This window comes from Bombina bombina, chromosome 12, assembly GCF_027579735.1.
Source record: "Bombina bombina isolate aBomBom1 chromosome 12, aBomBom1.pri, whole genome shotgun sequence".
Lineage (NCBI taxonomy): Eukaryota > Metazoa > Chordata > Amphibia > Anura > Bombinatoridae > Bombina > Bombina bombina.
Genome location: NC_069510.1, coordinates 3,041,566 through 3,056,274, shown reverse-complemented (window position 1 = coordinate 3,056,274; position 14,709 = coordinate 3,041,566). Strand labels below are relative to the sequence as shown.

Below are 14,709 nucleotides of genomic sequence, written 5' to 3'. Positions count from 1 at the left end.
ATCTCTCTACGTAGAGACTGTCTAAGAAAAGTCGTGACAGGTCTTCCTACGGATCTATTGCACTTTTCTCTGTTCCAGGTCCTAGGGGGTTCTCCTTGGGAGTGCCTTATTTTGGAGGAGCGGATTGGGTTGGCACCTGAGCTCTGTTGGGGTGGGTGAGTGCCCCTTTTTTCTTTTCATTCCCTGGGGGCTTGTGGTTGGGGTCTTTCTGTCGCTTGGGCTGGTCTGGTGTTGGAGCAGGATCTGAGATCTGTTGCTCTGCTATTCGTCCTCGGAGCATTTGAGGTACATTAAGCCTTTTGAGGTTTCTCCTTTTCTCCACATTCAAGATTTGTGTGAAGGACTAGCGGCTCTTACATAGCCTGCGACGTTATCCGCTGCTTAGCAATCTGAAGGATCCTATTTTCAGCTGCTTTCCACTTGCCCTGCAAGTATTTGAGTTCAGAGTCAATTTTAGATGACTGCAGCGTGCAGTGTTTTTGCTTCAGGTGGTTGTTCGTCTGACCTATCTGAGCTTCCTGCACAAGGTTTCGTTCTGAATATTTCGGTATTCTGAGATACCTTTTTGCGACTTGGGGACCTTCGTCTTCAGTTGCTTTCTAGAGTGCATTTGCACTGTGTTAGGGGAAGATCCTCTCTGATTCAGACTCCCGGCCTTGGGCCTTTCCTTTTTTTCAAAGTTGTTCTCAGCTTCGGACAAAGCTGGATTTTGTTGGGTAGGGGGTTTTCAAGGCCTGATACCCTCAGAATGTGCCGCCTCTTGTACCCTCCCATTTTTGCATTCAGTGTCCTCTATAGCTTGGGTATTGTTTTCCCAAAAGTAATGAATGCAGCTGTGGACTCTTTCCATTTATGAAGAAAAACTTAAATTATGCTTACCTGATCATTTCTTTTCTTCAAATGGAAAGAGTCCACAGCTACCCGTATGTATGTATGTTTCGGTCCGTTTTTTTTTTCTGTGGGTCGTCTGTTATTTTTTGTTCTTCTGGCACCTTTCACCCTGTTCCTCGGCAGAATTATTATTATTATCGGTTATTTGTAGAGCGCCAACAGATTCCGCAGCGCTATAAACAAAGGAGGAGTACAACAAAACAATTATAGGGATCAAATGGGTAGAGGGCCCTGCCAAGAGTTGCACTGTTGTAGTCAGCTCTTCAGAAGGTGATCTACAAACAGCTGGACTCTTAGGCTTACATGCTAAGGGGGTTCAGGGGATAGCAATGGAGGAGAGGAACTGGTATTAGGAAAAGTTTAGTGTAGGTTGTATGCATCCCTGCAGGTTGTAAGTCCTGTAAACGGGAAGTGTGATGAGGTGACAAGAGAGGAGGAGAGTAGGAGATCATGAGCAGAGCGAAGGGGACGGGAGGGAGAATATCTGGAGACAAGGTCTAAGATGTAGGGGTAGCAGTGCAGTTGAGGGCATTGTATGTCAGAATGAGAATTTTTGTGTTTGATCCTAGAGGCAAGAGGAAGCCAGTGAAGGGATTGGCAGAGAGGTGCAGCAGATGAAAGAGCGACTTGTAAGGAAGATGAGTCTGGCAGAGGCATTCATTATGGATTGTAAAGGAGCTAGGCTGCAGGTGGGGAGACCAGAGGAGGACAGAGTGGCAGTTATCAAGGTGGGAAAGAATGAGAGAGTGAATTAAAATCTTAGTTGTGTCTTGTGTAAGGAAGTGTCTAATTTTAGAGATGTTTTTAAAGGTGGAAGCGGCAGGCTTTAGCCAAGGACTGAATGTGAGGAGTGAAAGAAAGATCTGAGTCAAATGTGACCCGAGACATTGGGCAGGGTGGGGTAGGGGTAATGATGGAGTTGTCGACAGTTATAGAGATATTGGGGGGTGGAGAGTTTTGAGGAAGGGGGGGAAATAAGAAGCTCAGTTTTGGAGAGATTTAGCTTGAGGTAGTGAGAGGACATCCAGTTAGAGATGTGAGGAAAGACAGTTAGTGACACGGGTTAGCAAGGAAGGAGATAGGTCTGGTGCAGAGAAGTAGATTTGGGTGTCGTCGGCATACAAATGATATTGTAAACCGTGGACTTTATTAGGGAATCTAGTGATGACGTGTAGATTGAGAAGAGAAGGGGACCGAGGACAGAGCCTTGTGGTACTCTGACAGAAAGTGGTGACGGGGCAGAGGAGGCCCCAGAGAAGGCTACACTAAAGGTACGGTTTGACAGGTAGGAAGAGAGCCACGAGAGGGCTGTGTCACATATGCCGAAGAATTGGAGGGTTTGGGAGCAAGAGAGGGTGGTCAACAGTGTCAAAGGCTGCGGACAGATCAAGGAGGATAAGCAGTGAGAAGTGACCTTTTGATTTTGCTGTAAGTAGGTCGTTGGTAACCTTAACAATTGCTGTCTCTGTGGAGTGATGGGGACGAAATCCAGATTGCAGTGGGTCACGGAGGGAGTTTATTGTAAGGAAATGGGATAGGCGTGCATAAGCTAGTTTTTTGAGAAGCTTTGATGCAAGAGGAGGAGGGAAATAGGGCGGTAGTTGGATGGGGAGGTAGGATCAAGGGAAGGTTTTTTGAGGATAGGTGTGACCAGTGCTTGTTTCAGCGATGAGGGAAATATACCGGTGCTGAGGGAGAGTTTAAAAGTGTGAGTGAGTATAGGGGTTAAGGGTGGCAGAGAGGGAGGGGAGTAGCTGTGAGGGGATAGGGTCAAGGGGACAGGTAGTGAGGTGAGAGCGCAGTATAAGTGCCGAAACTCTTCCTCAGTAACAGGGGAGAATGAGCTAAGTTTAAGGTTATGTTGGTTGTGGTTGATTGAGAGCATTTGAGGGGTGAGAGAAAGGAATTATGTTGAGAGCTGATCTCATTTCTGATGGAGTCGATTTTGTTATTGAAGTGGCTGGCAAAGTCTTGAGCTGACAGAGAAGTTGTATTAGGAGGGTGGGGGAGGGCGGAGAAGGGTATTGAAAATGGAGAAACAAACGTTTTGGGTTTGATGAAAGATTAGAGATAAGAGTAGAGAAGTAGTGTTGCTTATGGAAATTAAGGGCATAATAGTAGGAGTTCAAGATAAATTTGTAAGGTTGAAAATCAGCTGAATTCCTAGATTTTCTCCAGTGCTGCTCAGCAGTAAGGGAACATCTGCGTAGGTACAGTGTCAGAGGAGTATGCCAGGGCTGAGGATGAGTGTTTGATTTCCGAGCTATGGTAAGAGGGGCGAGATTGTCAAGAACGGATGTAAGGGTGGAGTTATAGTGGCAGATAGATTGGTCAGGGCAGGAAAAGGAGAAGGATGAGAGGAGAGGTTTGAGGGGAATTAGCAAGCTGTTGCTGATCTAATGACGTAATGCTTCTGTGAAGTTTGGTGTGAGGAGCAGAAGAAGGGAGAGTTGTAGGGAGGGATGATATTTGCAAGTAAGGAGATGGTGGTCAGAAAGAGGAAAAGGTGAGTTTGTGAAGTTTGAGAGAGTGCATCGATAGCTAAAGATCAGGTCAAGGGAGTGACCATCTTTGTGAGTGGGAGAATCAGTCCATGTGACAAAACCGAAAGAGGAAGTGAGTTTGCAGAATTTGTTTTGCAGAGGAGGTAGTAGGATTGTCAAGAGGGATGTTGAATGTCACCAAGAATGAGGGAGGGGTGTCTGAGGAAAGGAAATAAGGTAGCCAGGCAGCCAAGTGATCTAGAAATTGAGTTGTTGAGCCAGGAGGACGGTATATGACTGCAACACGTATAGAAAGAGGAGAGAATAAGCAAATCATGTGGGTTTCGAATGAGGAAAATGTGAGGGAAGAGATGGGATGTATTTTGTTGAAAGGTGCAACGAGAAGAAGGTAAAATACCTACACCACCTCCTTGTCTATTACCAGACCTAGAGTGTGACAGAGCAGCAGTGGATGCTGGGGGATGAGGGAAGTGGGGGAGGTTTTTAAGCCTTTGGCTGGGGTGTCCTTTGCCTCCTCCTGGTGGCCAGGTTCTAATTCCCAAAAATAATGATGCAGCTGTGGACTCTTTCCATCTGAGAAAAGAAAATTATCAGGTAAGCATAATTTAATTTTTTTTCGGTTGTTTATGTCAGGTGAGTACGTATGTTTTCGGTTGTTTTATGTCAGGTGAGTACGTATGTTTCGTTGTTTTATGTCAGGTGAGTATGTATGTTTCGGTTGTTTTATGTCAGGTGAGTATGTATGTTTCGGTTGTTTTATGTCAGGTGAGTATGTATGTTTCGGTTGTTTTATGTCAGGTGAGTATGTATGTTTCGGTTGTTTTATGTCAGGTGAGTATGTATGTTTCGGTTGTTTTATGTCAGGTGAGTATGTATGTTTCGGTTGTTTTATGTCAGGTGAGTATGTATGTTTCGGTTGTTTTATGTCAGGTGAGTATGTATGTTTCGGTTGTTTTATGTCAGGTGAGTATGTATGTTTCGGTTGTTTTATGTCAGGTGAGTATGTATGTTTCGGTTGTTTTATGTCAGGTGAGTATGTATGTTTCGGTTGTTTTATGTCAGGTGAGATGTATGTTTCGGTTGTTTTATGTCAGGTGAGTATGTATGTTTCGGTTGTTTTATGTCAGGTGAGTACGTATGTTTTGGTTGTTTTATGTCAGGTGAGTACGTATGTTTCGGTTGTTTTATGTCAGGTGAGTACGTATGTTTCGGTTGTTTTATGTCAGGTGAGTACGTATGTTTCGGTTGTTTTATGTCAGGTGAGTACGTATGTTTCGGTTGTTTATGTCAGGTGAGTACGTATGTTTCGGTTGTTTTATGTCAGGTGAGTACGTATGTTTCGGTTGTTTATGTCAGGTGAGTACGTATGTTTCGGTTGTTTTATGTCAGGTGAGTATGTATGTTTTGGTTGTTTTATGTCAGGTGCGCGCCTGTGTTACGGAGTTTTATGTCAGGTGCGTGCCTGTGTTACAGAGTTTTATTTGAATATCAGGGTTTATCTGTAATTTTGGAAATTGAGTTTGGAAATGAGTTGATCTCATTTTCCTGATTTTATTTTAGGCACCAGATGTTCTGTAAATTAACTCTTCGGCACATCAATAAGATCCCAGAAGAAGTATTGAGGCACGTGCAGGGCAAGCGCTACCAGAAGGCTCTGAGGAAATGTAAGAGGTCATTAGTACTACCATAAACCCATCCTGCACTGAATATTCTATAATCAATAAAAAAACAAGTCTTGTATATTAGGTGACGAGGGGTAAAGTACAAAATAACGTTTCTCCAACATAGGTGTGTCCGGTTCCACGGCGTCATCCTTACTTGTGGGATATTCTCTTCCCAACAGGAAATGGCAAAGAGCCCAGCAAAGCTGGTCACATGATCCCTCCTAGGCTCCGCCTACCCCAGTCATTCTCTTTGCCGTTGCACAGGCAACATCTCCACGGAGATGGTTAAGAGTTTTTTGGTGTTTAAATGTAGTTTTTATCCTTCAATCAAGTGTTTGTTATTTTAAAATAGTGCTGGTATGTACTATTTACTCTGAAACAGAAAAGAGATGAAGATTTCTGTTTGTAAGAGGAAGATGATTTTAGCAACCGTTACTAAAATCGATGGCTGTTTCCACACAGGACTGTTGAGATGAAGTAACTTCAGTTGGGGGAAACAGTGGGCAGACTTTGCTGCTTGAGGTATGACTGGCCACATTTCTAACAAGACTTTGTAATGCTGGAAGGCTGTCATTTTCCCTATGGGAACCGGTAAGCCATTTTCTTAGTTATGTAAAAGAATAAAGGGCTTCATAAGGGCTTTGAAGACTGGTAGACATATTTTTGGGCTAAAACGATTACTTTCTAAGCATATTTGGTGGATTATAACTATTAATAGTTCTTATAATCTTGGGGATTGTTTTAAAAAAACGGCAGGCACTGTATTGGACACCTTTTTCACTGGGGGCCTTTTCTAGTCATAGGCAGAGCCTCATTTTCGCGCCACTAATGCGCAGTTGTTTTTGGAGAGCAAGGCATGCAGATGCATGTGTGAGGAGCTAAGAACCACTGAAAAAGCTTATTGAAGGCGTCATTTGGTATCGTATTCCCTCTGGGCTTGGTTGGGTCTCAGCAAAGCAGATACCTGGGACTGTATAGGGGTTAATTGTAAATTTGGTGTGCAATACTTTTAAGGCTTTAAGACACTGTGGTGAAATTTTGGTGAATTTTGAACAATTCCTTCATACTTTTTCACATATTCAGTAATAAAGTGTGTTCAGTTTAAAATTTAAAGATTCTAAACAAATTTCTCAGGGTTCCATCGTTCAAATGGAAACCATTCGAACGATTCTTCCTACCATCCAGGAAGGTCAATCTATGACCACGGTGGATTTAAAGGATGCGTACCTACATATTCCTATCCACAAGGAACATCATCGGTTCCTAAGGTTCGCCTTTCTGGACAAGCATTACCAGTTTGTGGCACTTCCATTCGGATTAGCCACTGCTCAAGGATTTTCACAAAGGTACTAGGGTCCCTTCTAGCGGTGCTAAGACCAAGGGGCATTGCAGTAGTACCTTACTTGGACGACATCCTGATTCAAGCGTCGTCTCTGTCAAAAGCAAAGGCTCATACGGACATCGTCCTAGCCTTTCTCAGATCTCACGGATGGAAAGTGAACATAGAAAAAAGGTTCTCTGTCCCCGTCAACAAGAGTTCCCTTCCTGGGAACAATAATAGATTCCTTAGAAATTAAGATTTTTCTGACAGAGGTCAGAAATCAAAACTTCTAAGCTCTTGTCAAGTACTTCATTCTGTTCTTCATCCTTCCATAGCGCAGTGCATGGAAGTAATAGGATTGATGGTTGCAGCAATGGACATAGTTCCTTTTGCACGAATTCATCTAAGACCATTACAACTGTGCATGCTCAGACAGTGGAATGGGGATTATACAGACTTGTCTCCGACGATTCAAGTAGATCAAAAGACCAGAGATTCACTCCGTTGGTGGCTGACCCTGGACAACCTGTCACAGGGAATGAGCTTCCGCAGACCGGAGTGGGTCATTGTCACGACCGACGCCAGCCTGGTGGGCTGGGGAGCGGTCTGGGAACCCCTGAAAGCGCAGGGTCTATGGTCTCGGGAAGAATCTCTTCTCCCGATAAACATTCTGGAACTGAGAGCGATATTCAATGCTCTCAAAGCTTGGCTCATCTAACAAAGGCCAAATTCATAAGGTTTCAATCAGACAACATGACGACTGTTGCATATATCAACCATCAGGGGGGAACAAGGAGTTCCCTGGCGATGGAGGAAGTGACCAAGATAATTCAATGGGCAGAGGATCACTCCTGCCACTTGTCTGCAATCCACATCCCAGGAGTGGAAAATTGGGAAGCGGATTTTCTGAGTCGTCAGACCTTCCATCCGGGGGAGTGGGAACTCCATCCGGAAATCTTTGCCCAAATAACTCAATTATGGGGCATTCCAGACATGGATCTGATGGCCTCTCGTCAGAACTTCAAGGTTCCTTGTTACGGGTCCAGATCCAGGGATCCCAAGGCGACTCTAGTGATGCACTAGTAGCGCCTTGGACCTTCAACCTAGCTTATGTGTTCCCACCGTTTCCTCTCATTCCCAGGCTGGTAGCCAGGATCAATCAGGAGAGGGCTTCGGTGATCTTGATAGCTCCTGCGTGGCCACGCAGGACTTGGTATGCAGACCTGGTGAATATGTCATCGGCTCCACCATGGAAGCTACCTTTGAGACAGGACCTTCTTGTTCAAGGTCCATTCGAACATCCGAATCTGGTTTCCCTCCAACTGACTGCTTGGAGATTGAACGCTTGATTTTATCAAAGCGTGGGTTTTCAGATTCTGTAATAGATACTCTTATTCAGGCTAGAAAGCCTGTAACTAGAAAAATTTACCATAAAATATGGAAAAAATATATCTGTTGGTGTGAATCTAAAGGATTCCCATGGAACAAGATAAAAATTCCTAAGATTCTATCCTTTCTACAAGAAGGTTTGGAGAAAGGATTATCTGCAAGTTCTCTGAAGGGACAGATCTCTGCTTTATCTGTTTTACTTCACAAAAAGCTGGCAGTTGTGCCAGACGTTCAAGCTTTTGTTTCAGGCTCTGGTTAGAATTAAGCCTGTTTTACAGACCTTTGACTCCTCCCTGGAGTCTAAATCTAGTTCTTTCAGTTCTTCAAGGGGTTCCGTTTGAACCCTTACATTCCGTAGATATTAAGTTATTATCTTGGAAAGTTTTGTTTCTGGTTGCAATTTCTTCTGCTAGAAGAGTTTCAGAGTTATCTGCTCTGCAGTGTTTCTCCGCCCTATCTGGTGTTTTCATGCAGATAAGGTGGTTTTGCGTACTAAGCCTGGTTTTCTTCCGAAGGTTGTTTCCAACAAAAATATTAACCAGGAGATAGTTGTACCTTCTTTGTGTCCGAATCCAGTTTCAAAGAAGGAACGTTTGTTACACAATTTGGACGTAGTCCGTGCTCTAAAATTCTATTTAGAGGCTACTAAGGATTTCAGACAAACATCTTCTTTGTTTGTTGTTTATTCTGGTAAAGGAGAGGTCAAAAAGCAACTTCTACCTCCCTTTCTTTTTGGCTTAAAAGCATTATCCGATTGGCTTATGAGACTGCCGGACGGCAGCCTCCAGAAAGAATCACAGCTCACTCCACTAGGGCTGTGGCTTCCACATGGGCCTTCAAGAACGAGGCTTCAGTTGACCAGATATGTAAGGCAGCGACTTGGTCTTCACTGCACACTTTTGCCAAATTTTACAAATTTGATACTTTTGCTTCTTCAGAGGCTGTTTTTGGGAGAAAGGTTTTGCAAGCCGTGGTGCCTTCCATTTAGGTGACCTGATTTGCTCCCTCCCTTCATCCGTGTCCTAAAGCTTTGGTATTGGTTCCCACAAGTAAGGATGACGCCGTGGACCGGACACACCTATGTTGGAGAAAACAGAATTTATGCTTACCTGATAAATTACTTTCTCCAACGGTGTGTCCGGTCCACGGCCCGCCCTGGTTTTTTAATCAGGTCTGATGAATTATTTTCTCTAACTACAGTCACCACGGTATCATATGATTTCTCCTATGCATATTCCTCCTGTACGTCGGTCGAATGACTGGGATAGGCGGAGCCTAGGAGGGATCATGTGACCAGCTTTGCTGGGCTCTTTGCCATTTCCTGTTGGGGAAGAGAATATCCCACAAGTAAGGATGACGCCGTGGACCGGACACACCGTTGGAGAAAGTAATTTATCAGGTAAGCATAAATTCTGTTTTTATTCTGTGCTGATGACCTACAGTTAACTAGTTGTCTATATTTAAAACTCTGTGCTCCCTTCTTAAAGGGACATCATTTAGAAAGAGCAGCAATTTTAAATTACTTTTCAGTTTATTTCTAGTAGCTCATTTGTTTTATTTTCTTTGTATCCTTTGTTGAAAAACATACATAGTTAGGCTCAGGAGCTTCTGATTGGTGGCTGCACATATATGCCTCTTGTCATTGGTTTTTTAGCTAGTTCCCAGTAATGTATTGCTGTTCCTTCAACAAAGGATACTAAGATAATGAAGCACATTAGATAATAGAAGTACATTGGAAAGTTGTTTAAAAATTGTGTTTCATGTCCCTTTAATGTTCATATTTTCTTTTCTTAAGAATGAAATAATCCTGTACCCATGTAAGTGAATGAAGCAGCCTGTGTTTATATAGACGATTATTAGACAAGCAGGATAAACCGTACATAAATACAATCATTTATATAGACGATTATTAGACAAGCAGGATAAACCGTACATAAATACAATCATTTATATAGACAATTATTAGACAAGCAGGATAAACCGTACATAAATACAATCATTTATATAGACGATTATTAGACAAAGCAGGATAAACCGTACATAAATACAATCATTTATATAGACGATTATTAGACAAAGCAGGATAAACCGTACATAAATACAATCATTTATATAGACGATTATTAGACAAAGCAGGATAAACCGTACATAAATACAATCATTTATATAGACAATTATTAGACAAGCAGGATAAACCATACATAAATACAATCATTTATATAGACGATTATTAGACAAAGCAGGATAAACCGTACATAAATACAGGTAGCCCTCAGTTTACGCCGGGGTTAGGTTCCAGAAGGAATGGTTGTGAATTGAAACCGTTGTAAATTGAAACCCAGTTTATAATGTAAGTCAATGGGAAGTGAGGGAGTTAGGTTCCAGGCCCCTCTCAAAATTTACATAAGTAACACCTAATACATTATTTTAAAGCTTTGAAATGAAGACTTTAAATGCGAAACAGCATTATAAACCTAATAATATAGATTGTATCATCATCAAACTAAGTTTAATGAACAAAAACATTTGCTAACAGCACCTAATAAAATTATCACACAAACACAGACTGTATCATTATCAATCTAAGTTTAATGAACAAAAACAAAATAATCACACAACAGACTGTATCATCATCAAACTAAGTTTAATGAAGAAAAACGTTTTTTTTTACTTGCATTTTTCTGCAGCTAAGGGAAGTGGCTGCAAGATCTTGTTCCTTTAAAAACAGATTCATTGCTCAGGTCTGGCTATACACTGATTTCAGCCTGCCTGTGTTTAATCACACAACAGACTGTATCATCATCAAACTAAGTTTAATTAAGAAAAACGTTTTTCACTTGCCTTTTTCTGCAAATAGTTCTCTGCATTGAGTCTGCAGCTAAGGGAAGTGGCTGCTAGTTCTTGTTCCTTTGAAAGCTGATCCATTGATCATGTCTGGCTTGCTTTTCTTTGCATGTGTTTGCTGCAACACAAGCGGACAGCTCCACCTACTGGCTATTTTAATGTATGCATGTGCTAATGCTTTCAATAGCAGTCAATGCTTTTCAATAGCAAAAAAAAAGGGCGTTATTCTGAAACGGCGCAAATTGAACCGTCGTAAACCGAGGGCCACCTGTACAATCATTTATATAAATGATTTGGCAGAAGTGGGTGCAGCTCAGGTTTCATTTCCTGAGCTCGCACTACGTTTGTCTAGGGTGGGGGCCGTATGGTAACTGCTTGGCTGTACCAGTCACTTCTGCGTTAGGACAAAGGCAGCCGGCAGTGGCAGGTAACAAGGCACCTAACGTTCTTTCTCTATACTCTTCAATACGATTTGCATCGTCATCCTATAGTGCTCAGAATGCATTGGTTAGGTTTACTGTCCTAATACGTTATTCCTGCCAGTGGCAGAACTTTTTCACTTACTGCAATGAGATTTGTTTAATGAAATTTTCTCTTCAGGTTATTTAGAAATGAAATTTTAAATTGGGCAGTGTTACACTAAGGCACCCGCTCAATTGCAACTGGAAAATACAGTCATTCTTAAAGTTTTATTTATAATATATTTGCATTGAAAATCAACTGCAGAGAAAACACAATTTTGTTAAGTTTTTAAAATGTCTTTCAAATCTGTTTCCTTCGCGCTTGGACTAACATTACATAATTGTAAGGTACAAATATAGAATAAAAAGGTGCATTGCTAACGTCTTATATTCACGAGTCAGGGTTGCAGACTAGGAAAGACATGGAGGTACGGGGTTGAAAAAAGTCCCTAATAGCCCGTCATCCATCAATTTGCTGCTCCCTATTTCACTGTTCTCTTGTACTGTATTAAAGTAATGGTAAATCCGAGCTTTCAAAAAAACGCTAGGATTTATCATCACTAAAAATAAACTCTGGTTTAATTGATCACTTGCTAAAAAAAGGTGCTAAATTCACCCTTTCTGTGCCGGAGCAGCTCGCTAAAGTCAGAGGCTCCAGCCACCCACGGCACAGCGCTCTTTACCAATGAGGTGTCGTTTCCACCTCTAAACCAACAGCCGTGGTAGGATGCATTGCTCTGAAGAGAATAGTCTGATATGGAGCAGTGCTGCAAAGTGAAAGCATTAACTGTTCCTGCGTGTGTCCTGTTCTTTTCTTTTTTAAGACACAATGAGTCCACGGGTCATCTTAATTACTAATGGGATATTCACCTCCTGGTCAGCAGGAGGAGGCAAAGATCACCACAGCAGAGCTGTTAAATAGCTCCTCCCTTCCCTCCCACTCCAGTCCATTCTCTTTGCCTACGTTAGTGATAGGAAGAGGTAAAGTGAGGTGTTAGAATAGATTCTTCAATCAAGAGTTTATTATTTTTAAAGTAGTGAAAGAGTGTGCTGCTTTGTTCTAGGGTGTAGCCGTAGTCCAAATCAGTCTCTTCAGTAGAGCAATGGTGGCTTTAGAGCAATGGGAACTTGTGGGACATAATTTCTCCACTGCGCCTCCAATATTTCTTGCTGCCCTATATCCTTCAGTCTGAGGTAAACTTTAACTCCAGCATTTTATTCTCCTCAGGTCGATGTGAGGGATAGGACTCTCAAACCTGAGAGCTGCCTTACTGCCAGGTGTCAGGTTAGGTGAAGTCCCGAATCAGACCCGAATGCTAGAATGATAATTAACACACTAGCACACTGAGTATAAACCAGGACCTGACCCCACGACAGCCTCTCTTGAAAAGAATAATACAAGGTGAGATGTTACTTACGTAATCCAAGTAATACCACAAAGATGCTTGATTGAAGATAAGGGGTCAGGATAAAATGTAGTCAGGCAGACAAGGATTTAGCAACGTAAGATCCAGCAACAAGGTGGATTCAGATTAGAGAGGGATTATCTGAGACGTGGTCAAGTAAGCAAAGTTCGTTAACAGTAAATCAGGCAGCAAAGTATCCTCAGGTTTTGAAGGGGGTTAAACAGAGACGTGGTGAGGCAAGCAAAGTTCGTTAACAGAATATCAGGCAACAAAGTATCAAAATGAGTACTCACAAAGCCACAGCAAGGAAAAAACAAACGGGCATCAGGTGAAGGACACTCCGGAATTTGAACCCAGAGTGATGTCAGCAGAATGGGACAGCTTCAGGGAGCGTGTCAGCAGAGTGAGACAGCTTCAGAGGCAAAGGATGTTGCTAAGCAACGCAGCAACAGAGCCTCAGAAGCGAGGAGCGTGACATTGCCCCCCTCTCAAGGACCCCCTCCGGCGAACCCGACCAGGCTTTGAAGTATTTCTCTTGTGGAACTGTTTCACCAGGGACATGTATTTGAGAAGCGGGTTCCCAGGAACGCTGGACTAAATTTTTAGAGAAAAATCCTACTAGATGAATCTTACTGGTAGTGGGATTTCGGTTGGGACAATACGGCCTCTGCCGCTATAGCAGAGGCATCCGCTTCAAGATTAAATTGGAGTTCGGGAACAGGGGTGACAGAGGATGGTTGCCGAGGAAAATGCCGTTTTCAAAGCTTCAAAAGCCTGTATAGCAGTGCTTGACCAATCTCTGCAAGTTTTGGCCCTTTTTGTATAGGGAAGTGAGAGGAGAAGTAATATTAGCAAAGTCTTTTTTTATACATTTTTCGATGAATAATTGGCATATCAAGCGAAGAAACCTTTGTAAGGAACTTAAGGGTGGTAAGGTCTACGGGCCAGTCTTAATGGCAGGAGTTTATCAGGATCCATTTCGAATCCGGACTTCAAAATAATATATCCCAGAAAAGGAATAGAGGTCTGGTGGAAAGGAACATTTCTCGAGTTTGGCAAGAGGATGTGATACTCACGAAGTCTCTGGGGAGATGTTCTTGTAATGGACTCAGAGTAATTCAGAATATCGTCCAGACATATGACGACGAAACTGGTTTAGGAAATCACTGAAAATTTCATTTATGAAGGTGTTGGAATACAGCAGGGGCATTGCATAGCCCAAAAGGCATAACTAGATATTCATAGTGACCAAATCGAGTGTTGAAAGCTGTCTTCCATTCGTCCCTTTACGTATTCTGACCAAATTGTACGCCCCCCGGAGATCCAATTTGGAGAAGATGGATGTGCCTTGGAGACGGTCAAAAAGCTCTGGAATGAGCGGAAGAGGATAAAAATTCTTGATAGTAATTTGGTTCAGTGCCCCGATAATCCAATACAGGGTCGGAGGCTTCCATCTTTCTTCTCGACAAAGAAAAAACCTGCTCCTACATGTAGGACGAAGGACGAATAAAGCCTCTGGCCAAGTTATCTTTGATATATTCTTCCAAAGAAACGTATTCTTGACAGGGGACAGGGGATAAGTTTTCCCTTTAGGGAGAGGAGCTCCAGGTAATAAATCAATAGGACAATCAAAAGTCTGATGAGGTGGTAACTTTTCAGCATCTTTCTTAGAAAACACATCACAGAAAGAATGATATTGCATAGGTAAATGATTTGTGAATATCCAAAACTGCTACTACTGACATGGAGCCATATGGGGACTCTGCAGACAATGGTTAAAGCAAGTATCTCCGCAGGCTAAAAGTTCCCCTTTAGACCAAGCGAAAACGGGATCATGAAGCTGTAACCAGGGTAGTCCAAAATCAACAGGAAATTGAGGAGAGGAGATTACATCAAAACAGTCTCAGATTGAAGAATACCTACAGACATACATAGAGGAATGGTGGCTTGTTGAATAAATCCAGACCTAGAAGTTGACCACTGACAGTAGTAACTTTGATAACTTGATCTTTTCAAGAAGTGGTGGTCCGGAGAGAAATACCGCAAAACTAGAATCAATGAATGTCCCTGCAGCCCCAGAATCAATTAAGGCTTGAACTTGGAAACTTAGCATTTCCGAATTTCAAAGTACAGGAACTAAAAGTTTTGATTGAGGGAAGAAAAAGAGGTCCGGCTTAACTCTGTCCCTCTGTTGGAAGTTAAGCCCAGGCTTTTACTGGACGTGTAGGA

General features: G+C 42.4%; 1 protein-coding gene across 1 annotated transcript in view; it reads left to right on the top strand.

Annotated features, from left to right (window-relative positions):
- The window catches only part of SURF2 (surfeit 2), a 50,332-nt gene that overhangs the window by 25,368 nt on the left and 10,255 nt on the right, over window positions 1-14,709 (top strand). Inside the window, exon 3 of the mRNA XM_053695922.1 lies at window positions 4,956-5,059. Coding sequence (XP_053551897.1) covers window positions 4,956-5,059 — 104 coding nt within the window. The remainder of the gene's footprint in view (window positions 1-4,955; window positions 5,060-14,709) is intronic.